This window comes from Amia ocellicauda, chromosome 3 (assembly GCF_036373705.1).
Source record: "Amia ocellicauda isolate fAmiCal2 chromosome 3, fAmiCal2.hap1, whole genome shotgun sequence".
NCBI lineage: Eukaryota > Metazoa > Chordata > Actinopteri > Amiiformes > Amiidae > Amia > Amia ocellicauda.
Window position 1 is genome coordinate 13,206,367 of NC_089852.1, and position 26,506 is coordinate 13,232,872.

General features: G+C 39.3%; 3 protein-coding genes across 4 annotated transcripts in view; 2 read left to right on the forward strand and 1 right to left on the reverse strand.

The window, feature by feature from the left end:
• Positions 1 to 1,138: 1,138 nt before the first annotated feature.
• atp6ap1la (ATPase H+ transporting accessory protein 1 like a) lies at positions 1,139 to 12,107 on the reverse strand. 2 transcript variants are annotated; one of them, XM_066698251.1, is made up of 8 exons: positions 12,031 to 12,107; positions 10,011 to 10,045; positions 6,090 to 6,130; positions 5,833 to 5,918; positions 5,280 to 5,521; positions 3,723 to 3,773; positions 3,144 to 3,387; positions 1,139 to 2,391 (listed from the first exon to the last, which is right to left on the reverse strand). In XM_066698251.1, exons 4-8 carry the CDS (start codon positions 5,911 to 5,913, stop codon positions 2,155 to 2,157), a joined length of 855 nt encoding a protein of 284 aa, XP_066554348.1. In that variant the 5' UTR covers positions 5,914 to 5,918; positions 6,090 to 6,130; positions 10,011 to 10,045; positions 12,031 to 12,107; the 3' UTR covers positions 1,139 to 2,154. The 2 variants fall into 2 exon arrangements, with proteins under 2 accessions (XP_066554348.1, XP_066554347.1); XM_066698250.1 differs by lacking the exon at positions 12,031 to 12,107 and having other exon boundaries at positions 10,011 to 10,169.
• A 119-nt stretch (positions 12,108 to 12,226) lies between these two features.
• On the forward strand, positions 12,227 to 14,305 carry rps23 (ribosomal protein S23). Its single transcript, XM_066698252.1, has 4 exons — positions 12,227 to 12,365; positions 13,176 to 13,335; positions 13,473 to 13,593; positions 14,114 to 14,305. The coding sequence occupies exons 1-4, from the start codon at positions 12,362 to 12,364 to the stop codon at positions 14,258 to 14,260; spliced, it is 432 nt and encodes a 143-aa protein (XP_066554349.1). The 5' UTR covers positions 12,227 to 12,361; the 3' UTR covers positions 14,261 to 14,305.
• Positions 14,306 to 15,147: 842 nt separating this feature from the next.
• Positions 15,148 to 26,506, forward strand: part of dnah12 (dynein, axonemal, heavy chain 12) — a 51,698-nt gene continuing 40,339 nt past the window's right edge. The window contains exons 1-17 of the mRNA XM_066699970.1: positions 15,148 to 15,205; positions 16,188 to 16,393; positions 17,076 to 17,166; positions 17,615 to 17,641; positions 18,003 to 18,192; positions 18,799 to 18,874; positions 19,206 to 19,364; positions 19,840 to 20,035; positions 21,183 to 21,371; positions 22,242 to 22,395; positions 22,759 to 22,850; positions 23,361 to 23,539; positions 23,884 to 24,019; positions 24,311 to 24,436; positions 24,582 to 24,716; positions 24,862 to 25,055; positions 25,413 to 25,662. Coding sequence (XP_066556067.1) covers positions 16,188 to 16,393; positions 17,076 to 17,166; positions 17,615 to 17,641; positions 18,003 to 18,192; positions 18,799 to 18,874; positions 19,206 to 19,364; positions 19,840 to 20,035; positions 21,183 to 21,371; positions 22,242 to 22,395; positions 22,759 to 22,850; positions 23,361 to 23,539; positions 23,884 to 24,019; positions 24,311 to 24,436; positions 24,582 to 24,716; positions 24,862 to 25,055; positions 25,413 to 25,662 — 2,400 coding nt within the window. The 5' untranslated portion in view covers positions 15,148 to 15,205. The remainder of the gene's footprint in view (positions 15,206 to 16,187; positions 16,394 to 17,075; positions 17,167 to 17,614; positions 17,642 to 18,002; positions 18,193 to 18,798; positions 18,875 to 19,205; positions 19,365 to 19,839; positions 20,036 to 21,182; positions 21,372 to 22,241; positions 22,396 to 22,758; positions 22,851 to 23,360; positions 23,540 to 23,883; positions 24,020 to 24,310; positions 24,437 to 24,581; positions 24,717 to 24,861; positions 25,056 to 25,412; positions 25,663 to 26,506) is intronic.

The following is a 26,506-nucleotide window of genomic DNA, read 5'->3' on the forward strand; positions in this document are numbered from 1 at the left end:
TTAATACACGTTGGAAAATATATATTTCTATTTAAATGGCTCGAAAATACAAACGTGAATGTGGAGATACACTGATCAAGGAGAGAGGTCAGCTTCCCTCTTCTGTGCTTGCGTCCCCATCTTAGAAGAGCTGGTTTATGTGCTTATATATGTAAACTAAAATCATACACATAATGTGAGTTTTATTTTTAACCTTAGAGGGGGTAATCATGAAAAAAAAATGAAACTTTTTTTTTTTTAATTCTCCATCTTATGTTGAATACACGAACAGAAATCCATCCCATATGGTAAACATGACAATATATTTAAGAAATATGCGACTAAGGCCATGCATATAGGGAAAGGGTTTAGTCTTGTCTTAGGAGCAGGATATTTTTTATTGTATTTGATTGTTTTAATACTCAATCTTTATTTGCTATAGTGTTCTTCATAAAATAAATGTCACCAAATCAAGACACATATGATTGAAATCTTCATTTTCTCGATTTTTTCCAATACATTCTGCTCAGTTATACTCCTTTCAGTTTATCCACAGCTAGCACTTCATATAGAAAAAAAAGTAATAAACTATGTATTTGCACATACTTGGAAAGCAGCTGTCTTCAGCGGAAATAATCCAAGTAACATCCTGGGCACACCTGCACCTGTGCATCCCATTTCTCCAGCAATGCTTTTTTTAAAGTTTCTGTACCATGTGTGTGATAGGTTTGGAGAACATGCCACAGAACTCTCTCTTGGCAACTTCAGTCACCAGATGTTTTTTCTACAGAGCATCTTTGTGTTTATTTCAGATGTGTTGTAAGTAAATCCCTCTACCATGAAGTATCGGAGAATTCTCTGAAATGGACATGTCTGTTCTCAAACATTATGATGAAGCAGAGCTACTTTGTAAACACTTATCATGACCACAATCTTAAAAAGTTATGGGATCATATTTATTTTGGTTTTGCTCTGTGATTATACTGACTGAAAAACTAGCACTCATTCAGACAGAACACTTTGGTACAGGAATCCTTCACTGCCTGAAGATAATGATGGACTAGGCTGGACAAGGTTTAGACTGAGTTTGTGATTGCTGTAACGTGTATTATTTTAGTGTGCAGTATATTCAAGGAGATATTAAATGAGTCTTCAGCAATTATTTTTTAAAACATTGTGTTTTATTAAATACCACATATTTCAATGGTCTGACAATAGTTTATTATTCATTTACAGCACTTGGTAGTTATAAAAACCTGTTCTTTCCATTAGTATGACTAATCAATTGCACAATGCTAATGATTTTTTCCAGTGTCATTATTGCCATATACACACATTATTGTAAACCACTGGCATGCAAAATTTACTTTATGCACCCACATCTTGTCATTATCTTCTCTTATAGTGGTATCGATGGTGTGATATAAATAGACGATGAACTTAATGCATCAAAAAGCTGCCATGATCCAAAATTGCTTTCAATTGAACATGTTAAAAGGTTCTTTGATGTGAAAGTCCAAAGCAGACAAACAGACAGGCAGAATCAAGATATTCATTGTAAGTTCTTCTGAAACAGTAAAGCATTGCAGTTCTGGTAATAAAAATGCTAAAATGATGATTTTCCACACTAATAACAGTGACAAACCAAATGAAGACACGTGTACAGATGTCCTACATATTTCTTGTGGGTTCAGTAAAGCTGGAAGATTTAGGTGAAACTGCTGTTATTCTCTGGGAATTGCTTTGATATGACACTTCGGAGACCAATTCAAATACCACATAATTGTATTATGTTGAAAGTATCATTTCCCTGGTCTCTTCTCCACCTCTGGCAGGGCTTGATTCACGATTCCACTCTGCTTCTACAGTCCAAGCATGGTTAAGGGGAAACAGTAGACCAGTGTCCTCCCAGTATCTTTCAACATCTCTGTACACTATGAACCCAGTCAGCTGCTTTTGAGCACTTAAACCAAGGAGGTTAGTGTTCAGCTTGGCTGATCTCTGCCTGGACTCTCTAGGCCTTGCTAGCTTGGGTGCCACAGTGGGGTAGAGAGTCAGAGCAGTGTTTCCTTTTTTCACACAGCGCTGTGGATCCCTTGGCAAGACAGCCACTGGACTGTGATGTACCGAGTTCTGCAGAATCGTCTCTCAGGGTGGGAGGGGGGGCTTTGCCTCCTACAAACTGTACTTGTCTGCACACTCGGTTTCAGGGCTGCGGGGGAAGTAGACGGTGGTCTTGTGCTCTTCGTAGCGGTCGATGGACTTGAGGTGCACCACCATGTGCAGGGCATAGGCCAGCACTAACAGCAGGATGAGGGAGGTGATGAGACCCATGAGAATGGCAGGGGTGAAGAAGGTGGCACAGTCACTGACAGAGGCAAACTGATCCGACTGGACATTGAAGGCTTGAATCTGGGATCGGGGCAAAACAAAGGTAAGGTCACAGTATGATCTAGTCCTTCATGGATTATGCATGTGGTTCTTTAAGATCAGAGAATGCAGATCTGTTGCTTATTGGGATATATTTTCTAACCAAAATGCCCATGTCTGTGGAACTGTATTCCAGTTAACATTAGGGATCTAGAGAGTTTAGATTGTGCTGTGTTATTAGAGTATAGTGTCTATAACAGGCTTGTAAATAGGATATTTATTACATTAGGGGTGTCTTGCTTTAAGGAGTTAATCAATGACATCTGCAGTCATCACAGAGCTCCGGTAGTAGGTCAAATGGAGACACACAAAAGAAACATTAAAATGATTTGTACAAATAAAATGGGTGGGAAAAAAATATTCTCCCAGTGTCTCTGCTAACATAACATTGAGCCCATTAACCAGACTGTTACACTGACTCTTACATTATGCAAATAAGGCTGAGCACTTCTGCATATACAGTCTGCTCCAGTTAACTCGAACTCCTCAAAGACCTCAAAACACACTTCTCCATCTGTGGCATGGTGAAAGCACAAGCCTGAGCTCTGGAGAATGTGTCAGTCATTTCTACTTCTTTCATTTAAACAGAAATATCTTTGAAAGTGGAAAGATGACAGGCCTTTAATAAACAAAAGTGTCCACCAGAGGGCAGCAATCCCCAATCACTACCTTCAAGAGAAAGAAGAATGGATGGCAATATGTTGCTCCAGCCCTTCCCAGGAGCGAGTGCCTACCTGAAAGTCAGTGAAGGTGATGTGCCAGTGCATGGAGCTGTCACTGTGAGAGCTGGGCACCAGTAGTGTGTCATATTTCTGGAGGCTGCTGACATGCTGGCAGTGGTAAGAGTAGGTGGCAGGAGCATAGACCTCTGTGGCATTGAAGGTGGCCTCCAGTGTGGAGTTATAATGGATGTGCACACTGTCCAGGGTGAACCAGTTCTGACCAGCTGACTCATAAAACATGTTGGACATCAGCAGCCTATAGCGGACGTAGAACACAACAGAGGTTTAGGAAGATGGTCAATTTTCACAGTTTTTAAAAATGACACACTTCACTATATGGCATAATGTGACTTTTTTCCACTAATTACCATTGCATTTCTATGAATTTCATATCTATATTGTATCATAATTGTAATAAAATCTAGCATTTGCCATACCACACTGACACCGATGAGCGTGTTGCTATTTCTATTTGGATTGGCAGCACGCTTTGCTCCTGCAGAGTAGATCTCATTCACACACCGTGGATTATCACTACTGTCAGCCAGGTCACCGTGTCTGGGCTTGACAGCAGAGGGACAACCAACCCACCTTATGACAAGTCCCTTGAGGTCTTCCACGTCACCAAATCTCAGAGTGAGCCTGAGGGCAAAGCACATCATTCAGCAGCATGAATCAACTAACATCAATGGAGTATAATTATTACAGACTAAAACATACAGACACCATATTTTAAATCTCTACATGAAAATTCCGCTCAGGTATGACATAATAGACCATGTGATCACAGAGGATGGGCCTGTGAAGACACTTCTGTTCTTCACCTGAAATGCCAGGTGCAGAACTTCACAAACCCCTTCTAAAGGTGTCCCTTAAAGTGCATAGTGCTAATAGGATAGGGATTTATGATGCTTTTACTGTTTCCCTGGGCTCACCCAATGTATTTATGTTGCCTCTGAGACTGTAGTTAATAGATTAATCAATTATCTCCTCCTTTCTATTTTTAATTCTTGCAAGTCTTTTCAGGGCAGGTGCTGCGACTGAGGCTTTCTCTAGGATTTCAGAAGGATGGCGGCAGAAAGTGTAACCGCCATGCACCTCAGCAAACGTGTATTTGGCACAATAGCGAGTGTCAAAGCACTTTACCTAAATCGTCATTACATAAGCTGTTTTCCTTTTCTGCTGTTTTCCTTTTCTGCAGGTTTTATGATTCGGTGTTAGTCATGGACGAGATTTCACCCTGGTCCCTGTATAGCTTTCTCTTCATAATGCATTTGGACACATTTAAAGAAGAAAAAAAAAGTGAGCTGTGATGATTTTTCAAATATTAAAGTATTATATAATTGTTGTATGACTTGCAGAGTTCATGTCCTCAGCAGTGATTTTATAATCTTTTCTCTTCAGATCCTCAGTTGGTCCCCCGGGAGTGTGTTTAAAAAAGTATTTTTTTATTTAAATGTAGCTCATGAAGAAACAGATGCACTCCAGTGGCTGTGCCCTTTGTTCTCTCTCCGTTTGAAGAGGCTCCAACTAAGCCATCCTGCCGGTGAACATTTCAAAATTCAGCTGGTTTGTCAAGGGAAAACTATTGAAGTATACTGTATCATAGACTGGGTGCTTTGGTCCCTTACATCAGTTCCCAAACTTTTTCTGCCGAAGGACCCCTTTGCCAAACAGATTCTGACTGAGGACCCCCATCTACAAAAATGCAGAAAAATGGAGAACATAGAACTTGCCGCGGACCCCCGAGTGCCCCCTCGCGAACCCCTAGGGGGTAGCGGACTCCAGTTTGAGAACTTCTGCCTTACATCACCTGTCTGTTAGTCCTTTGACTTCAGAAAGCCTGCTATTGCCTTGGTCTCTAATGGATTATAGTGAAAAAGGGCTTGCTCTGCCCCTTAGTAGCAATTTTGAGATGTGAGGCCAGAGATGGGTGAGCCTAGACACTGGACTGCCTTAACACCCCTTAAAGCAGTGGTCACTCCAGAACAGGGCTGGAGCCGATTAGACAAGGGTCCGATGCGAGAAGCTAGAGTTATGGCGGCCTGTGCTGTGACTGGACAGTAGGTTCTGCAAGATGTTCAACACAATACATGACAGACATAGATTTCAGCAGCTCTATGAGTGGGCCTTCAGGGAAGTACTTACATGGCTTTGTCTTTACTGCAGGTGGAGCCTTTGGTGTCCACTAGAGCACTGGGACCAAAAATCCTCTCCGTTAAGTCCACCAGTGTGTGGTTTTTAAACCTTATCGCCAGCTTCTTAGCTCTGAAGAGGATGCAGGTTCTGCCATTGATTGCCACATTCAACTGTGAGTAGGGCAGAGAGCCTGAGGACTGAAGGAGCTTTCTTCTAGATCTGGGAGGGGCGCGTGATGGCCAACCTGAAGGCTGGGGTCAGAAAAGGAGAAATGAATGAAGAGGCTCCCCTGGGCAAGGAGAGAAGTTAAGGGCTCACTGGACTATATGGAGTAGTTTGTAGTCAGAATGTGGCATATTCATTCCTGCTGATACACAGAATAGGCACTGAAACTGTTTTGACTAAATCCGCCCACGATTTTTATATTTTTTAAGATTATCATTATTATAAACGTTTTGGCATAGATTAATATAGTCTGTCCGGGATTATCGTAAATTCCATCTGGCCAGCCGCAACAATTGCTCTGTGTAGAAGGTCACATTGGCTACTATAGAAACAGTACCTGCAGTGCTCTTCTCAGAGGCATTTCAACTGTAGCCAAATGACTCCCTCTTGTTGAGGCACTGTTGTTCTGTATGCCCATTCCATCTGTAATGCAACATGGGAAATCATTTCCTTTCTGGCTTTGTGGAAGAATTTAACAATTTGTTCATCTGAACTGGTTATAGCTGGAACAGGAATGTAGGAGTTGTATTGCTTTGCTTTAATTGAATGTTATCACATAGTTCTCACAAATATTGAGTAAAAATAACAACTCACCATTTCCAACGTTGATGGTTTGGGATAAGTGGACTTGTGGTCTGTAACAAAGAAAAGCCGCAAAAAAACAAGAAAGCATTTATTTAAAATACACACTGGTACATGAGATCAGACAACTCTAAAGTCAACTACATGAAGATGTCAGCTTTCAATCAAGATAATACTTAGTGGCCACAGGCTGAAATATTAAGTTGATTGATACAAAATCTCTTGTGACCATTTTGAGATGATCTTATGGAACTTCTCTAAATATTTAGAGAGACTGATATAGCTAGCACAGCACAGAAGCAAATCCCAGAGGCCATAATTGATCTCCAATCATTCCACCTTCCTTGAGATCTTAAATATAAGGAAGGATAACATATTATAAGACATCACCAGTTAATACAATGAACAGAAATGACAGGATGCTTACAGAATGGAAGACATATGTGAAGACTGGGTTATCAAATTGACAAGTCAAGTGTTTGTGATGCAAATGTGAATCAACATCCGAACGTAAGTTTGCCTGGAGTAAAATAAATAAAATATGGCACACTGACAGTCAAGCCTACCTGAGTATAAACAATTATATATATTGGTGTATTATATGAATATATATTCTAGCGTTCTTTGACAGCATATAGATGATACGGACCTGGGATATGATGTAAAGAAGCCAAGCAACTGAATCATGTTCCTTGTGATATATTGCTTGAGAGCACAAATATTATTTCTCCAGTAGCTCAATCCATCTTAATGGGCAGAGGGAGAAAACACGTTTTTAATCCTGCCCTTACAAAGTGTTCCTCAACAGTGGTGGATTATCTTAAGATGCTCCGCTAAAACATCTAATCACCACCATAATGCCAGATGAAATGAGCTTAGCGAAGGAGGCTCTGAGACCTGATTATGGGTCTGTTGGATCTGGCAGTGCATTCCTTGACTGAGGACTCAGGGCCCAGAGCAGTCTGCCAGCAGACCATCTGTCCAGGGCCGAGTGTCTGAAAAGCAGGTGACTGTAGCTGTGTCAGTGTGGAAATGGGTGAAGTGGAGCATCGGTAGTGTGGAGAATTAGCAGAATTGAATATGCATTATAGATCTCCCTCTATGTACATTCTGGTGCTCTGCAGTTATTCAGCTGGCAGGGACAGCCTTAAAAGCTAATGCTTTCAATCAGAACTTCCCCTGACTGAGACTAAAACAAAAGCCAGCTGCAGCATACAAATCATAATGATAATATTAATCCTAATGCGGTACTTGACTGCACCACAATAACGGCATCAAAAACTACAATTATAATATTTATTTTAGGAAAGGACGTAGCTGAAATCAAACCGCCAGCTTTATCAAAAATATTTGGTGTATTAATGATGTCACAATGAGGCATTCAGGCCTTAACAATTACATTCATTGCCAATCTTCCATTCCTGCAAAGAAACAGATGTTTCTGTTATGTAACCGAAAGGTAGCGAAACACTGAATGACTACTTATTCGTATTTGTTCATCATTCTTCATCTGTTGTGGGACCTTCTCTGCAGAAACAGAAAAGGCTATACCAGGCGGCCTGTGGTGTGCGATTGTCTGAACTGATCTGCATTCTCTGGATAAATCCTTATACACCGTGCCTATGCTAAATGCAGGAGTCAACTCCATCATTTTGTTGTACCTAGAAGCTTGTTTTGCCTTGGTCCCAGAGCGACCGGGACAGTGTATTTATATAGTCAAACAACCCATAGACAATCAGAACTAAATGCCTTGCATCATCCATCATGAATGCTGTGATATGGAAGCAGATTATAGTGTATCTTTAAAGTGCACCGCTCCCCTGATTATCACCCGGTGCTTCACCAAATCAAATCTGATAATACAAGATTAAAGCCATCACATGCCCACACTGGCCTACATGCTGCCACTGTACCCCATCTGTCCAGGGCTAATGCAGACAGGCTAACTAGCCACACAGCTTCAGGGCAGTATGTCACTAATTAGAAATACAGGTTTATTTATCAGACAGTTCTTCTGCAACTGTCAAAACAGTCCTGGTGGCCCAGCAGGAGTCCAGTTCTGATGACATCACACAGAACACTGTTGATTTGAGGAATTAAGGCCTGCTGTGTTTTAAAACATTCCAATCAAAGGAAATGTTTTTGGGAAACATAATAAAATGTGAAAGGTTTAAAAAAACAAAACAAAAAAAAAAAAACATAGGGGGCGCTTAAAAATGTCTACAGATTTTACAATAGAAATTGTTTGATCCTTTCTTTGAACTCAATTAGAAGCTATCTTACTTTGTATTCTGTTTAAATAGAGTATTATGAGAGGCTAATAGCAGCCCTCAAAAATCACCAGATTCTTTATGAAAAGACAAGTGTTTTTTTTTTCATTTGTTCCTCTTACAACCTAAATCAGGCCTGAGGTAGTTCACCCAGTCATTTGTTATAAATGCACATAAGCCTGTGATCACTGCAATTAATGCCAGCTTGAAATGAATTTAATAATACATATTTCAGGGAGCGTGTCACTTTTTGTGTCACTGCTTCTCCATGTAATCACTTTCATTCTTAAAAAATTACAAAAAAGCAACGACACACCAGGACTGATGAATATAAGAATAGTAACAAAAGAAGGGAGACAGGGTGACCTGTTGTATTTGATGGTTTGGTTGCTTAAAGATATTCAAGAATTTGATCAAGCTACTGCACTACAATTCACTCAGATATCTCTGACTGAAGTGAACTCATTTCTCAGTTGTTCACTGCAATTACAACATTCACGTTCTCACTGAGTACCCAGTACCCAGTACCCATTGAAATCATCAAAAGAATACTATTGTGTCAAGATAATTTCAAATCTGGGAAGACATCTAGAATATGTAATGATGTATTTGGCTCAGTGATATCCATGCCATTTTCCTTAAAGTGTTTCTATCATTTTGTAAGTAAATCTAAAGACAACTGTGGAAACTTTTACCAAAATTAAACCAATCCAGTTTTGTCATATAGACTGTACTGCATGAAAGCATTCTGGTCAATAACAACAACAACAAAGATACACTGGTGAATATAAACACTGTGGGCTGTCCACATTTACAAATATAAATCATTTAAATAAAGCTATTAATGAGAAAACATGACAAGCAATGTAGATATCCATACACGTTTGTACTAGAATTATCCTCTAAAAAATAAATCGTGGGAAATCCTAGTGTGTTTGTGTTCTTTCTGTCTTTCACCTTTCACAGTCACGAATCATGTTACAAAGTATGACAGTAAGGGGATTTAAATAATGCATTAAAAGTCCGTCAAATACAGTCATAAATTGTGAATAATCTAATATTAAGCCTCTGGAAGCCTCAGAACTGTCATTTTAACTGTTACATTTGATTTTCTCATAGCATGTATCCAGACTACAGTTCTACTACGATCAGTTTGATTACTTTCCTGACACTGATGTCTATCACAAATAACACGATTACTGCTGCACACAAAAAGCATGAACAAAAGGTCCTCAGGCTATGGTCCTATTGGTAGTGACAGGTTCAGTGTTTGGGAATGACCTGAAGAGCCCCTGAGAACGTAATTACAGCCCAGCACAATACTGGCTCATGTTCTTTGCAATTTTTGTTGTCACCGACCATGGGTTTGCCTTCCTAAACCATTTCCCAAAGATCCAATCTGATGCCCTGTTATCTTTTATTTAATTTACAGTGCCTCATTCAAATTCCTATCAGAGTTGTAGTTTGCTTTCGCTTAACAACCCCAAAATCCTTTGAGTGTTGCAGGATCAGTGCATTAAGCAAGTTTTGGTTTGGTGCTTTAGAAATACATTTTTAAATATTACTTTTTTCCACAAGATTGAAACAGACAGGGAAACATTGAAGACTATACAACATCCTTTTCTAGCTCCCAGAGTTAGCATAAAAAAATAGCTTCGCTTACCTCTTACCCACGACAGCAGGCACTTGATTGTAGCACTGTGAAAGATGTAGAAAAACATATAATATTAACATAAGCAGCATACATGTCTTGTGTTTTGCCATGGAGACAACCAGATAAGACTGCTGCAGAAGAAGCCTGCTTCCTAATCTGCTTTGATAATATAGTCTAAACCTGAGCTCACTGACTGACACAGGCAGCAGCCAATAGACAGAGAAGCAAGATAATCATGTGTCACAGTCACGCCCACACACACACAACATGGCTTTTGGCAAAGCCTAAATATACTGGCTTCCTCAGTTTAACCTTCCTCTCAAAAACTCAATTGCAACTGAAGGGCGCTTGCAAAGGCATGAAGAACCACTGGGATCCTCCAGGTCGGGCTATAGCAGGCATTTGACATTTTATGAGAGAAATAAAAACATGATAATGTGACCTAGATTCACACTCCGCTGCCTCAATAATTGAAATTAATTCACAAGAGAGATGTCTGTTATCTGAAGAAAAGCCCTTAAGTGGAACAAGATTGTCTAATAAAGCAGAAAGTAAGAATGACGAAACAGACTTTACAACTGAAGGAATTAGAAACCTATCGATGTGCAGGCCAAACAGTTTCTAGGATTTCAAATTAGACATTTAATGTGTCAGAGGAAATTAAAGAAAATAGACCTTTTCACTACTAAGTATAAAGAATAGTGTTGTAGTATATATATATTTGTATTTTTTTTTTTTTAAAGCATAATATCATCCAAAGGACAGACCCATCTCCACAAGCTTTCAACTGGAAACAATGTGCAGCTGAATTATACTTAACTACTCTACACTGGAAAGAATAGCTAGTGAACCAACACATTTTAGATGCGATTGAACTAAATGTGAAGTGTAAAGACATATTCCCTACAAAATAATGTAGATGCACAGAGAGATTAAAACGCTATGTTTAAAATTGGGACGGCCATGTCTTTGAAAATGTCAAGTCTGGAGCCTATGCATGGGGTGTATTAAAAGAGATCAGAGTAATCTTTGTGGGATGAGTGGAGACAGTAATGTGAGCATTACTGAGATAGAAACTCTTCAGGGCAGCTTGTTAGCAGATGTGTTGGAGGGAGTTAACAAGTGTCTCTGCTACAAATCTGGAAAAAATTAATTAAAAGATCAACAGCACAAGAAAAACTATAACCCACGCATTATGGTAATCCTAAGCGTTTATAGACACTTCAATTACACTAAATAAAACCCTAGGATTACGTCATAAACTAGACGGAGGCACACATTTAAAAATAGATTCCCTCTGTTATTTCATTCTCAGTCTGTTTCATAATCTATGATCTACATATTTCAGATGACACCTTTGAAAGTCATATATCTACACTGATCTGACATAAAACTTATCTTGGGTCATATATAAGCGTATTGTCAGCAGTATAATGTTTTTTTCATAAATGTTTAAACTGTTATCAGTCTCATGGCTAAAACTCGAAGGGAAGTGGGGGTGAATAAATAAATAATAAAATGGAATGGTGTGGTGTTGTCTAGACTAGCTTTATTTCCCTTCAAAAACAATGTAATCTTATTCATTACAAGTGAAAGTAAAAATGCAAAGTTTTGATTAAAATATTTGCTGAAAATAAAGTATTTTAAATATATTTAATGACTTCATCAATAGTTCACAGTTCTTACCTTATACTTACCTTTTATATAGGCTTCTTAACTTTTAAAATACTATCATTGCAGTTTGTGTTCATTTCCTACTGGTATACAACTGCCTTTACTTGAACTATTCAACAATTAATAAGGTATGTATTTGTATCAATCCTAAATGTATCTAATGTGCTGATATGATGTCCACATCATGTTCTCATAATGAAGAATCCCCAATGATATCATTTTTAATTGGAATTATTATTATTATTGTAATTACAATTTACATTTGTAAGTTTTATAGGTAGATATAGATATAAATAAATAAAACCATTATTTTACTCCCTGCTGAGGACTATCGTACAGATGTAAGTATATATACCAGCAATGAAAAACCGATGTAGAAGGTGGCACACTTAAACTAAGCACAAGACGCCCCATCCGGATCTCCGATTATTTTTAATCAGGCATACAGGAGACACCATGTATGTTTTTAGTTCAGAATCAAGAGACTAAAAGAATTAGAAATATATTAGAAAATTATTTTTAAAATATGATAATTTATTCTGACAAAGTTATTACACATGAGTGAGTTTAGTACATACAATAAATAAAAGGCACTTCCAAAGTCCCTCATTGAGGTCCTCAAAAAAGCCATTGCCGCAGTGCTTACTGGGATCATTCTTTCCTGCTAGGGCTCTGAAACGTAAAACATGGGTAGGTAATCTATTCACCGATAAAACATATTTTTACCTTTCTTCCAGCTTTGTTAAACGCTTAAAGTGAGATTTAAAATTCTTAATAGCCGATATTAATGCAGCTCGGTGTACTGGATGTTACCTAAAGTGTGTTTTTTATTGAATGCTTTCAGCCTTGTTGGTAACGTGGAGCGCGGCCATGCTTTCTGCACTGCGAGCCTGCGATTTCAGGCCGTTTCGGTCGATTCTTAAATTTACTAACCAATAGTCCTCAATAATAAGTAGTTTGTGTTTTACACGAATTTCACTTATTTTTGAATAAGACCTTTGGAATGCAAGATTTTAGTTTGAATTGTTAGAAGTCCCAATTGCAGGCCATGGTTTAAATGTGGCTGGGCTCGTCAGTAGTTTGCTCTACGGAACAAATTTAGATACAGAATAGGCTAAATTATCCGTCATATTAGATAAAGCAATAAAAACATCTGTAGCATTAATGGTTCATTTTTTTGTAGTTATTTGTGTAATTGAGCTTTGATTCTTAAACACCTACTAATCTCCATAATTAAAACTTAATGTATAACTATTCTATTTAAGATTAATTCATAACATTTACATGAATCACTGCTTCTTAACGTGTTGGAAAGTTAAAGTCGTTTAATCACATTTTTACTGCTTTATTCTGTGAACTTAAAGCTGATACAAGAGGATGTAACAACCTGGGAGTTAATAGATTTTTTTTTTTTGAGAAATCAAGCTTTATTGGTAGAATAACTGTTCAACCATTTTAGATCTTGTATATTTACATTTGTTTTCCTCCTCCCCTCTCCAGGCAAGTGTCGTGGTCTTCGTACAGCCAGAAAGCTGCGCAACCACCGCCGTGAGCAGAAATGGCATGACAAGCAGTACAAGAAGGCTCACCTGGGTACTGCCCTGAAGGCCAACCCCTTTGGAGGGGCTTCCCATGCCAAGGGAATTGTCCTGGAGAAAGTGTAAGACTCCCTGAATTTGTGCATTGTATCACGGCTAGATATCGTCAGCTGAACTAGAACACTTGCATCGGAGATTGGAATCGTGTTGTCTGTTCAGTTAATTCCTTTGTTGCAACTATTATTTTCTGTAATTGCAGGGGTGTTGAGGCTAAGCAGCCCAACTCTGCCATCAGGAAGTGTGTCAGAGTCCAGCTGATCAAGAACGGCAAGAAGATCACTGCCTTCGTGCCCAATGACGGCTGTCTGAACTTCATTGAGGTTAGTACCAGTTTGGAGACACTTGAGTGCAAGTGATTTTTGCACTTAAACAGATTTCACAATGCAGCATGTGGGTTATTTGTCCAAGTTAAAATAGTATCGGGCATTTATGAAGTTCAGCATTGAATTTAAAACTATCACAATTGATAGGCTGTTAGACCTGAAACCTGAACATATGTGCATGACCTGTGAACTTCCTATCCACCTTGATCAATACAACTGAAGAATGAATTGGTCTCTATTGCCCATGCTGTCAGTGTTTCTAGTAAAAACTGTGTATGCTTTGAATAATGACATGCAATTCAACAGTCCCCCACCCCAGTGCAGTTCCCTTATGGGTTCTCAAATTTAATACATCTGTTGCAATTTCTTACTAAAGATTACAATTTCTTTTGAGTCAGAAATACAGTACTGGGTCCAGATTCATAGTTGTCTTTATCATGCCTTTTGGTCTTGGTTAAAAGTGGGGGGGGGACAAAAACAATAACTTTCCTGATACAATTTTCATTTTTCCTTTCAGGAAAACGATGAGGTTCTTGTGGCGGGATTTGGTCGTAAAGGCCACGCTGTGGGTGATATCCCCGGTGTGCGTTTCAAGGTGGTCAAAGTTGCCAACGTTTCCCTCTTGGCCCTGTACAAAGGCAAGAAGGAGAGACCACGATCATAAACTGTATGGACATGGATATAAATAAACATTTTTCAGTTCAATGAATATGTGTTGGTGTCTTTGTGTGGAATTACAAATTTTGTATGTTCATTTAATAATTGATTAAAATATTTTGTAGATGTTCTTCTGATCAACCTCTGAAACAATTTCCTTACAAATATTGAGAAGCATCTGTAATTATGTACTGTTTGCAGGTTGAGGCAAATCGTATTTGGGTGTCAAAGACTAATGACAAAATGTGTGTATTTTTTAAAATTAATTTGTTAAAAGAAATGGTGAACTAATTCCAGCTTTAAATATATATCCACAGAACTATGCATTAACATGATTTGAAGGCAAAGGGTAAATATTGATGTATTGGTAAATTTCAAATCAAATGCTTTAGTGGTTACTATAGATACTATAGTTAATGGTGAATTAATTGGAGAGAGTTTCTGCCTGCTCATGGTGCACAAATGTGGCTACATAAAGCAAGATATAATCTTCATGTGCATCTCATATATATATATATATATATATATATATATATATATACATACGTTTCTAATCCAATTAGCTTCCATATTCATTTTGTAAGGTGTTGACCAGCCAGCCTTGGGTTTGTTTCTTGCCCTGTTGGATGCTCAGCAAGCAGCAATGAAAATGGTTGAAATGAACATCTGGAAAAGCTATAGTTTATGTGTACATATTAGTTGTACTAGTGAATACAGCGAAGACGCTTCCAATATGCTCTGTTAGCTTCATTGACCAAATGGTTAAATTGTACATGATAAACCGGGACAATAAATAAAATGGTGAACTGTGAGTTGCCCCAGTGCGCGAGGGGCGGGGCATCGGAGTCCCTTTCTGCGCATGCGCGTTTCCTCTTGCTGTGCGGTTTCCGTAGCAACGCAGTTGTCCACACTGCTGAGAAACTCGTCGCCAAACCCGGAGGCCGACAGCGAGGTAGGCCGTGCATCTGTTTACAGCACAAACATAATGCACTCAGTTTCATATTACTTACACTGACGATACATGAGAAAAACAACTTAAAACGTTAGTGTTAAAAATAACATGTTCCATGATTCGCCATACTGCAGGAAAAACGAAAACTTACTAGAACTTGGAAACCTTATATATATATATATATATATATATATATATATATATATATATACAGAGACTTAAATAGTTTCTGACTAAGCAACAAGTCTGAAGTTGGGGTGGCTAATGTGTGACTGAGTTTACAAACGCACCCCAACATTGAGCTTTTTGATCTGTGTTTGCATAAATATAAACCTATAACTAATAAATTCCTTTATAATATTATAAACAGACATTTTTAAGTTATTACTGCATCGATAAATTACACAGTCGTAGTAGGCTGTCACAACATAGTTCAACACAATTTTTCCCAACTGTGTATACATACAAAGTTAAATACATAATACATTTTGCAGTATATACTGACATATATGTATTTCATCATTTATTTATTTATTTAATCATGTATGCCTATTTATTTATTTCAACATTTATTTCAAAATGTATTTATTTCATCTTTTCATTGTCGACCGTGCAATCCTGAAATAAATACATTATTAAATTGCTATTGGTTTGTAATAGGTTTTGCCCCGCCCCCCCGTCCCCAGGTTAGCAGATTCAAACATGCCATTGGTCAATCAACTGCTATTTTAAAATCCCGTGGGAGGCATTTCAATTATATGCTTCCATAGACAATGAAAAGATGAAATAATATAATAAATAAAGGATATATTTCAACATTTATATATTTATGTATTTAATTTAATTAAGTCCACTATATGCATCCATAGCAAACCACCTCACAGTTTGAGAAACAATGTTATTACTGCAATATATATTTTTTAATTTAGCACCTCTCCTAAGACTTCACAAAGCATTTCAGATGTCTTTCTCTGGATTTCAGATGCCTACTTCTCAGGGGTTGAAGCCCACCAAGGGAGAGAGACTGAAAAACTACAGCGTCCTGCCGCCAATTCCCACTCCAGCTGCTGTGCTGAGGGCGAGGACGGGTGAACTCGAGGGGGTGGAAGACAGCAGGACGGCCATGCAGCACAAGCTGATGAAGCACCGGAAAAGCAAGCAACACCAGCAACTGCTGAACCAGATAGTGTAGGTCATTCACCTCCTCTTGCCCCTGACCAGGACCAGCCCTCCTCTGTGTGACCTATACATGCAGCATAAATACATCAGTGAGGGATTAATTTTGAATGAATTCCAGTGTCCAATGATGATGTTTTTTTTTTTTTTTTTCATTGTCCCATCTTTTATGTGATCATCTTCTAGGTCTTTTCAAATCTTTCATCTGTTCTTTAATGTGTCCATTTTAAAATTCATACTCTTTCAATGATTTAACATTTTGAATGTTCTCAACTTTTTCCATGCTGTTATCTAGTCCACACACAATACATATATAGGACATTCTTTATAGCTTTGCATCATGGAATTTGAAGTGCTCAATAAAAATACATGTTCATAAACAGTTGGAATTGTATGTTCTTAATGTGTATGTAAACTCGTATATATATTTGTTGTATTAAAACAACCTTTAATTTTAAAATGTGACCACTGCTACAGGCAATGGTCATTAAACCCATTAAGAGCTCAACACATTTTGTATTTCATATGTGAAGATGTTTCTTAGAATTAACCATAGGCAAGCAAGGGTCTCTCCAATGGGAGCAACTTTGCATACAGTTAACACCATACAGAGATATAAGAGGCAGCAAAGCTAAAGAAGTACCATACAGTATATGTAATTCCTGTAAGATGTCCAATATTCATTCTTGATTAGGATGAACAGTGCTATGCAAGAACACGAGGAAGCAGTGGAAGCACAGAGAAAGAGAATTCCAACCCCCCCTGAACCTGAACTTCCTGCTACGGTATGAATAACAAGGCTCTGTACCCTTTACATGGCTGAAATCATTTCTCTGGCACCTGAACTAGGCCACCGTGACAAGAGAAAGGAGTACGCTGTTCATTAATAGCAGTCTTCTGATGTGGCTGTCAAATTGATGGGATGTGTATTCTCTTATATGATATGAGTGAGTTTGTTAGAGATCTCTGCAGAATAACAGCTCATGATCACCCTATCACATTTAATCAATGTTCAATTGAATTAACACATTTTAAGTAACCACACTGTATTAAACACTGGCAAGCTGATTTTTGAAATGCTACTCATTCACAGAATTTGAACTGTTATATTGTTTTGCATATATTTTACAGCAATATATTCTTGGCTTACATGTCTTTTTTCTTTCAAATATTTCCCCTCGATTTAATTTAGTCTGTTAGGCTCACTAGTGTAATATGCTTTTTTTTCCCCAGATGTGCAGTGACAACAGAAAACGACGAGTAAGTTCAGTCTGCTTTTTAAAACTGCCCGTTGCATATCCAGGGCTTTATATCCTTCTAAAATTATTTGTCTTTCTTGTTCCTTTTTTCTCTTCTTTCTTTTTTCTTTTTTTTCTTTCTTTAAATTTCTTTCTTTTTATCTTTTTTCTTTCTAATGTTTTTCAGTGGGATTATGCATTTGATAGAGAAATTGAGCGGCGTACAGTTCACGTCTGACAATATCATACTGCACAACTGGAATTTTATGGTTCTTTAGATTTTTTTTTTTATAAAAAACTTTACTTGCGTTGTGTGCGGTACCATTATGAAATGAGAGAAGGGCTGGGCTGAAGCCATGGTGGGGCTGTGTGTGTCTGCGCAGATGAACTACAATTTCCTGAGGCAGTGTGTGGAGAGCAGTCCCATCGTACCTATTCAGCAGCACTGGCTGGATGCCATGCTGACCCGAGTGCCTGCCCAGCTGCGCCAGGGCCCGGTCAGGCAGCAGCTGGTGGAGGAACTGTGCCAGGAGGTCAGCACCAACTTCCAGATTGGCATGATGAGACACACAGGTCAGCTTAGCTACCACAGCAAACCTCCTTGGGCTAAATTCCCACACACTCTCAGGTTTATACATAGTCAGTATTCTTCCTTGCATATTGGTCCTCACTAAGATCTATGTGCCTTGATAGAGGTTTAAATCCATATCTTATATTTCTGACCATAAAAAGATACTGTTGATCATTGTTTGTTGTTTAATACAATTTCTAAATGTTTTTCACTCACAATTACACTTATAGGGATGTATTTATACGACTCATACATCCTCTTAGACATGCAGTGTATCATTTAAAGTAGTTAGTATATTTTTTCATATAACTAATTTATCTTATAAAATAAGTATATAAATAAATAGAATATCAGACAACCCCTCATGAAAAATTACGTCAGATATGTACACTTTAAGTATACTGCAGTATTCTATAAGTAGACTACAATTTTACCACCATGCACTTTTAGTATACATAACTGTGCTTCTTCTTCATAAGGGATAGCCAAAGGGAAATAAAGATGAAGTCAGAACTGTGTGAGGGCAGTTACAAGTTGATTTTGTGTCTTTCGTTTTCAAGTTGTGTCTCATCTGTTGTGTGTGTTTTATGTGCTTGTGTGGGTTTCAGTAAAGAGTGTCCTTACGAACCCAGAGGACATGGGAATCGTAGCTGACACTGCAGATTCAGTACTTCAGTCTGCAATGTGAGTACCCTGGACCCAGAACAACAACACAAAGGTTCTGTATATGAAGCCTTCAAAAACAATATTCATGTTAAGTATTATACGCTGAATCAAGCACAAATACTGTGAGGACTATTCAAACTAGTCTGATAAACTGAACTAAATATATATAGATACAATAAATAGATTCACATCATAGATTCACATCAAACAAAGCATGGCATACAAATAGAAGACAGTGTTGATGGTAGAAGCTATTTTTAAGGACCTGAAAACAAAGCAATTTACTATATCTTGATCTGACTTTATTTAGTGTTTCAGAATTTTCTTGTCTGTATGTCCTTTTTTTCAGAGGTCTTGATTTCTCCAGGCCCTGGCACAAGAGCTTTCTTCAAAGTCGAAGTGTGATCAAAGAGAATTTGCATATTCTTCACCCAACCATGAAGATGACCCTGGACATTGGCTATATGACCTTTTCTAACCTCCTTTTGATTGATCTCTCGGACTGCAGGTAAGACAGCTTGTGTAAGAGTGAGCTTCATAGCTTATTTTTAGCACTGTATATAAGTCATGTCAAGTGAAAACAAAATTCACTTCATTATAACAACAAGAATGTTCTGAGTAATTGAGAAATTGAGGAAATGTTTGGCATTTTACAAATTTTTACATTTTACAAAATGTTGGTAGTGATTTGGTTTTGTAAATGAAGGCTCATATCAATTAAGTACTTTAATCTCTGAAAAGCACAGTATTGTGCTTCGTGGTGCTGTAATTTGAAAAAGCACCTATATGAAAAATTGGGAACAGGCTTTTGAGTGATTTTGAGGTTATGGGATCTGGCATCGGTCGTTATGCCTGGACTGCAACTGATCTGACATTCAAAAACAATGGATTGTATCACCTCAGTTCAGAGGACGTGTGTCAATGTAAACTGTTCTATCTGTGCTTTGTGTGCTTTAAGTCCAAATGAGTTGTGCTGTGTGCAGGTCAAAAGGACCCGTGGACTGTGAGCCTCTGAAGAACAGAGTGGTTCTGGAGTGTGAACGCATGGAAGAGAAGTTAATGAATACCTGGCACCCCAAAGTCATCCATCTCCTGACCAATAAAGACACAGTGCAGTGCACCAGACCAGACAAACTAGACTCCTTCTACAACTGTGCCTCCACACTTATCTCCAATCAGGTTTGTGTCATTTAGACTGACCTCGACAGCTGATTGCGTCAGGTCCCTACACTGCAGGTTCCACTTGTTTTATGTTTCAGGACAATCATTAGTGACTTTCAATCACCACCATTGTAAGGATCAGTTTTTCTTCAATCCCTTTTGATTGCCCAAGCACAGAACAAAACTAATTCCTGTCACACAGCATGCATTGTAGTCAGAACAATCATTTAAAACATGACTGGGTTTCAGAATATCACCACTAACGCATTTAATTCCACTTCAGTCAAATACTCCATTCTAAGCAGGAATCACATACTACAATTTTTATGAAAGATAGCTCCTTTGTGGCATATGTATGAACAAAGGTCATGCTGTGTCACAGTACTCACAATTAACTGTACAGCACCAAAGGAGGAATTCTGGTTCTTCCATTATTTCTTTATCCAAGAAATGTATAAGCTAGAAGCTGAATCCCCTACCATATTTTCAAAAGTTAAAACCTAAACTGCGAAGTGTAAAATGTAACTAGAGACCTTTAAACCAGAGGGCATCAGCACAGCTTTAGTCAGTTAAGAAAGTGGAATTTAACAGTGCTCATCAGAACAGATTTAAAAATACATCTATATCCTTAAGGCAGAAATTAAACCAGCTAATACATGCATTAAAACCCAAGTGCAACATTTTCTGTTGGGCAAGAATTATGTTCTCCTGCATGTAACAGATACTATAATTGCTGAATGTGTAATGAACTGAGCAGGGGAAAACATACTGTTTTTCAAATACTGTTGAATAATATTATCAAGCACTGTGTTCAGAAATCTCTCCTAAAGCCCTGTGTACACTATGAGAAAGAAGAGTCCTGTATCATAACTGACCCACTTCAGACTAGCTACCACACTGTGACTAACACATTGGGCAATACTTTGTCAGTAGAGGCCCTGAGACCCACCAGGAGTCAGTATCCAACTACCCCATCATAAACATGGGCTCTGGGAAATGTTTAAATTATTCCTTGAAAAACAATTGATTATTTAAACAGTGGCTTAAAAAACATATGATTCCATCACATGTAGAAATGACGAATCATGAGAATATCTCACCCTGTTGAACACAAGAAGCAGGCTGGACACCTTTGAAGGGTCAGAGTGTGTGCTCTGTGTTCCAGCTGAGAGCCCTGGTGGAGCGCAGTGTTGAGGCATACGTCAAGCTCTTTGATTTTGAGAACATACACCAGATGCCACTCTTCAAAATGGACTTGACCTTCGATGATGAGAAGATGGACTTCTACCCCAGCTTTCAGGATCTAGAGGAGACCGTCTTGTTCATCCTCACCCAGATCACAAGCTCCATGCAGGTGAGGGTCACTGTGCCCCTGTCCCCACCTATGAACTGAGCCCCAATTAATGTAATATATCCATGTAACCTTCAGATGTTACACTTACTTTTTAGGATGTGAATATGTTCAGGAGACTATTGTGAATATTCACCCTCTTCTTTAGCTTTCCCAGACAGCCAAATAAGGTTGTGGCAATATTGCAATGCAGTGAACATACAGTAGAACAATATGAAGATGCTGTATCACAAATGTGTAGACTTTAGGGGATGTTGTCAAAACATAACTAAATAATTATAATTATATTATCATAATTATGTGTATATCACTAAATCTAAGAAAATAAAATATGTACACATATCTAAATACAGAGAATGAGAAGTTTATGTGAAATGAAAAAGGAAACTAACAAAATATTCTTTCTGTATATGCACACAAAATACTAAAATTATGTATTGAAGTTCCTGAGATAGACCTATGAAATGTGCAGACGACAAAATTGAGCAACAACTGGAGAGAATTAATGACACTGTGTTGTCAGAGTAATATGTTTCTGCAGCATTAATATCATGTCATATTCCTCACAACCAAACTACAACCTCGCATAACGCTGCCAGCCCAAAATGGGTTAGCTGTTTTGTATGTGTCCTGTACCATTATTGGAACTCTGACTGATGTGATCACTCTCGTGAGCCTGAATAAAGATCTTCATTCCAAAAAACAAGTTTATTGTATGTGCAAGTATATCTGAAATATAAGACCAAATACGTATTTTTTAAAACCTGCAAACACCTACTGGTAAATATATGTGTGCATTGGGGGTTTCAGCTGAAGAGCCAGTGCTTGCTCTCCTGTGAGCAGCCCACTGATTAGACTGTCTTGTTTCCTCAGAAAGTCCCAACAGTGCAGTCCTGGCTGTCAGAGGGCTACAATGCAGTGATTGATGCTAAACTGGCTGATCACACCCTGACATGGGCCCAGTCAGCCCTGAGAAAAGCAGTACAGAAGAACCTGGAGGGCCCCAGCCAGCATTTCCAAAATTATGGTGAATTACTCTTTAACTTCTAATGAGGAAACATTTGGAAAATACCAAATTTGCTATGTCTGGTAGCAGGAGAATATTCTGGAATAAGTGAAAATAACAAAACGGTGCATTGGTAGCTTCAAATCTGACAATGATATCATGTCTCCACTGAAAAAGGAAGAAAGATTGCTTTTGGATTGCCATGGCCTAGATTTGAATGTTGTAATTCAGCCCAAGTCAATAACAGTCTGACAATATTGTTTGTACCCAAAGCCTTGTCCCCATACAGAGACAGTACAATTTGTGTGTCATCTTATACATTCAATAAGTGTATGACATACAGTTGTCCTCTGTCAAGCCACTGATTTCGGTACTATGTTGCAGTTGAGAGCTATGACTGGCTGGTCAATGGAACAGCCCAGACCCGTGTGCAGAGCTTCATGAAGGAGGAGCACACGTTTGATGAGTACACTGAGGTAAGTATGTGAAGAATGGAGCGAACTGCCTGTCTGAAAGAATTTTTCAAAGATAACAGCAGACGTAGACGTAGATGACGTTGTTCCTCATTTGTTGGGGTTTATCAACCTTTTGTCTGAAATGCACAGACTACATATAAAACCATGCATTTGTCCCCTGTGCCTAATTCTCCAGCTGTGGTGCAATGAGCTTAATTTCCTACATGCTGATTAGTGTTTTTATTCCTTCCTGTGAAGGCAATCATTGTGATGTTCCTAATTTAACTTCTGCAGGAATCGAAAGTGCCATCTGCACTGTATAGTGTCATTATAGCATGCAATCCGTTGCAGATTGAAAGAGAGCTGCATGTCGCTTAACCTAGTCAGTCATTTAATTTGCTCTGTATATCCTGTTCATTATAGAAAACATAAATCACTCAATTAAAGGCTATTTGAGTTTGGCGTGCATACGTGCACGGCCTATTTTGTGTTTGGATGTGTAACATTGAGGTGTGTGTGTGTGGTGCTCAGCTGGTGCAGGAGTTCCACGCTCTGTCCCGGGAAATCGTGAGCCTCCCGCCGGTGGCGCACTTCCACATGGTGCGGCTGGACTGCGAGGACCTGAAGCAGGGGCTGGTGGAGAAAGCCAAGGCCTTTGCCCAAACCCTGCTGGAGCACCTTGTCAGCACGCATCGGGAGGCCAACCTGCAGTGAGTTTTCTATGTCTGTTAGTGCAGCCTGGGGCTTTGAGCAACACTGAGAATGAGAGGTCTCAAATGAACTCTCGTAGTATTTCTTATGAAATTAATGAATACACCTATAGTAGTGTTCTCAATAATCGCTAGTTTGGATATAAAAAAAAAAAAGTAATCAAATGTAGGGGCTATAAAGTCAGGAAGGGACTGAAGATTACTAGCATCAGTAAAATGCAAAAGCAAGGACATGGGAGCAGCTATACCTAATTTAACTCTTGAGGAAAACTGGTACTCACAGTTGCCTGAAGATGATTTACAGCTGGCTGTGTTCAGCCCCTTGCACTGTGTGTTTTTCACAGGATCTGCAGGGAGTTTGAGACCATCCGAGAAAGAGCACTCAGGGTTCCAGAGAGCACAGAGGACATGACCGAGATGATGACTTATGTGGAGCACACCAAAGCCAAGGGCATTCAGGAACTCCACACCAAGATCCTGGTGAGATTTCAAGTTCAGGGAACACACCCCTTTTCCAAGTGCAAACCCTTTTCTGTACATGAGTATGCAGAAAAAAATTAAATAACATTGTTTCCGAGTGTTATTGTTTTCCACTTTTCCACTTGAAAATATGAGTATACATTTGGGATGGGGCATTCAAATTACTATTACTGGAGTAATAAGGCACCACCTATTCAGTGTTTCATATATCTGGTGTATGCATAATTTTTACTGTCAGTCTCCCATAAATCAGCTGCAGTAAGAGATTAGTAACATGGTAAATGTTTACAGGAAACACAGCACAGGTTGAACTTCCTGATGGACGTGCATATATTTAATCCTGAAGACCTGAACCTGAATTCAACAGTGCTTCTCTGGCCACAGAATATCAGCCCGGTTTTTGATCTCAATGATGAAGTGAGTACTGATTTTGCTAACCTGACTCCTTTTTGTGTTTTGTGGCAAAGTGCAGTGTGTGTGTGTGGGTGAAGGGGGTTTAGTGAGGTGGGGTGCAGAGTTTCAGGTGCCTTTGGAAGGGAGTGAGCTGTGTCTTCCTATACAGGTGATGGTGCAGGCCAGGCAGAAGGGAGAGAGAGAGCTGCTGGCTCGGCGGGAGAAGGTCATGCTGGAGCTGGAGAAGCTGTGCCGGCGGATGGAGGAGTTTGCTGAGTGCTCAGAACTAGACATGATGCAGCAGGTGGGCCAAGACACTCGTACCCTGCATTTCCAGTAGGGGATTGGGGAAAGGGTGCTTTTATCAAGTAGCTTCTGCAGTCTGATGAATTCAGTCACTGAACACTGTATATGCGAGTGATCTGAAGCTGTTGCTCTTGCTCTTACAGTATGTGACAGACGTGAGAACTGTACAGAAGCGGCTACAGGAAGCTGAGGAGTCCATTGGCTATATCAATAAGGAGGAAGCTCTCTATAAATGGGAGCAGACCACCTACCCAGAGGTGGAAACTATCAAAGTGAACATTGAGCCCTACCAGAAGCTCTTTGGGCTGGTGCTGAAGTGGCAGCGGGCTGAGAAGAGGTAGATTGATGTAGGGCAGGGAATTTAATGATAGGTTATTGTCAAGTACTTCCACAACACACAGTGTCAGTAATCTGTAATTCAGGGAAATTATGTTATGGCTATATGGCATGATGGGCTACTACAGTGGAGGAAATTAAGCTAGATTTACATGCAGTCAATTTCATCACTGTTTGTGCAGATAGTTTAGAGATTTAGAAACCTCTTGGCCATATCCCTCCTTAAATCTATGCCTTACAGATGTCACCAGGGGAATTGACCTTTTCTTTCTCCTGTCCTTTCCCTTTTGTTGTTTCTTCAATTTTTTTCCCACCTGGCTGCCCTTTCTGTCTCTCCCCCCCTCGCCCCCCTACCCAGGTGGATGGATGGCTCCTTCCTGGACCTGAATGGAGAGAGCATGGAGGCCGAGGTGGATGAGTTCTTCAGGGAGGTCTACAAGATGCTCAAGTTCTTCCAGCAGAAGCAAAAGAAGGCAGATCAGGAGCGACAGAAGGTTGCGGGGCGCAGGCGGGCCGGAGAGGAACGAGGGGAGGAGGAAGAGAGGAAACAGGAGAGCCCCACTGCCCAGATCTGCTCCCTGGTCATGGAGCAAGTCAAGGAGTTCAAGGTGAGGCTGTGGTGGACACACTCTTCTCCCTGAGAGATCTGGGATTTTTAAAATACATAAAATATATGTTTTGTCTTTTCCATTTTACAGTTATTGCAAAAAAGCAAGAGAAAACCAGACTAAATGGAAAAAGCAAAAGACAAATTCTCAACATTTCCCACCCCCTTAAAACAAAACAGGAAAAGGCAACGATAATCAGTATATATATACATATACACTCACCTAAAGGATTATTAGGAACACCTGTTCAATTTCTCATTAATGCAATTATCTAACCAACCAATCACATGACAGTTGCTTCAATGCATTTAGGGGTGTGGTCCTGGTCAAGACAATCTCCTGAACTCCAAACTGAATGTCTGAATGGGAAAGAAAGGTGATTTAAGCAATTTTGAGCGTGGCATGGTTGTTGGTGCCAGACGGGCCGGTCTGAGTATTTCACAATCTGCTCAGTTACTGGGATTTTCACGCACAACCATTTCTAGGGTTTACAAAGAATGGTGTGAAAAGGGAAAAACATCCAGTATGCGGCAGTCCTGTGGGCGAAAATGCCTTGTTGATGCTAGAGGTCAGAGGAGAATGGGCCGACTGATTCAAGCTGATAGAAGAGCAACTTTGACTGAAATAACCACTCGTTACAACCGAGGTATGCAGCAAAGCATTTGTGAAGCCACAACACGTACAACCTTGAGGCGGATGGGCTACAACAGCAGAAGACCCCACCGGGTACCACTCATCTCCACTACAAATAGGAAAAAGAGGCTACAATTTGCACAAGCTCACCAATATTGGACAGTTGAAGACTGGAAAAATGTTGCCTGGTCTGATGAGTCTCGATTTCTGT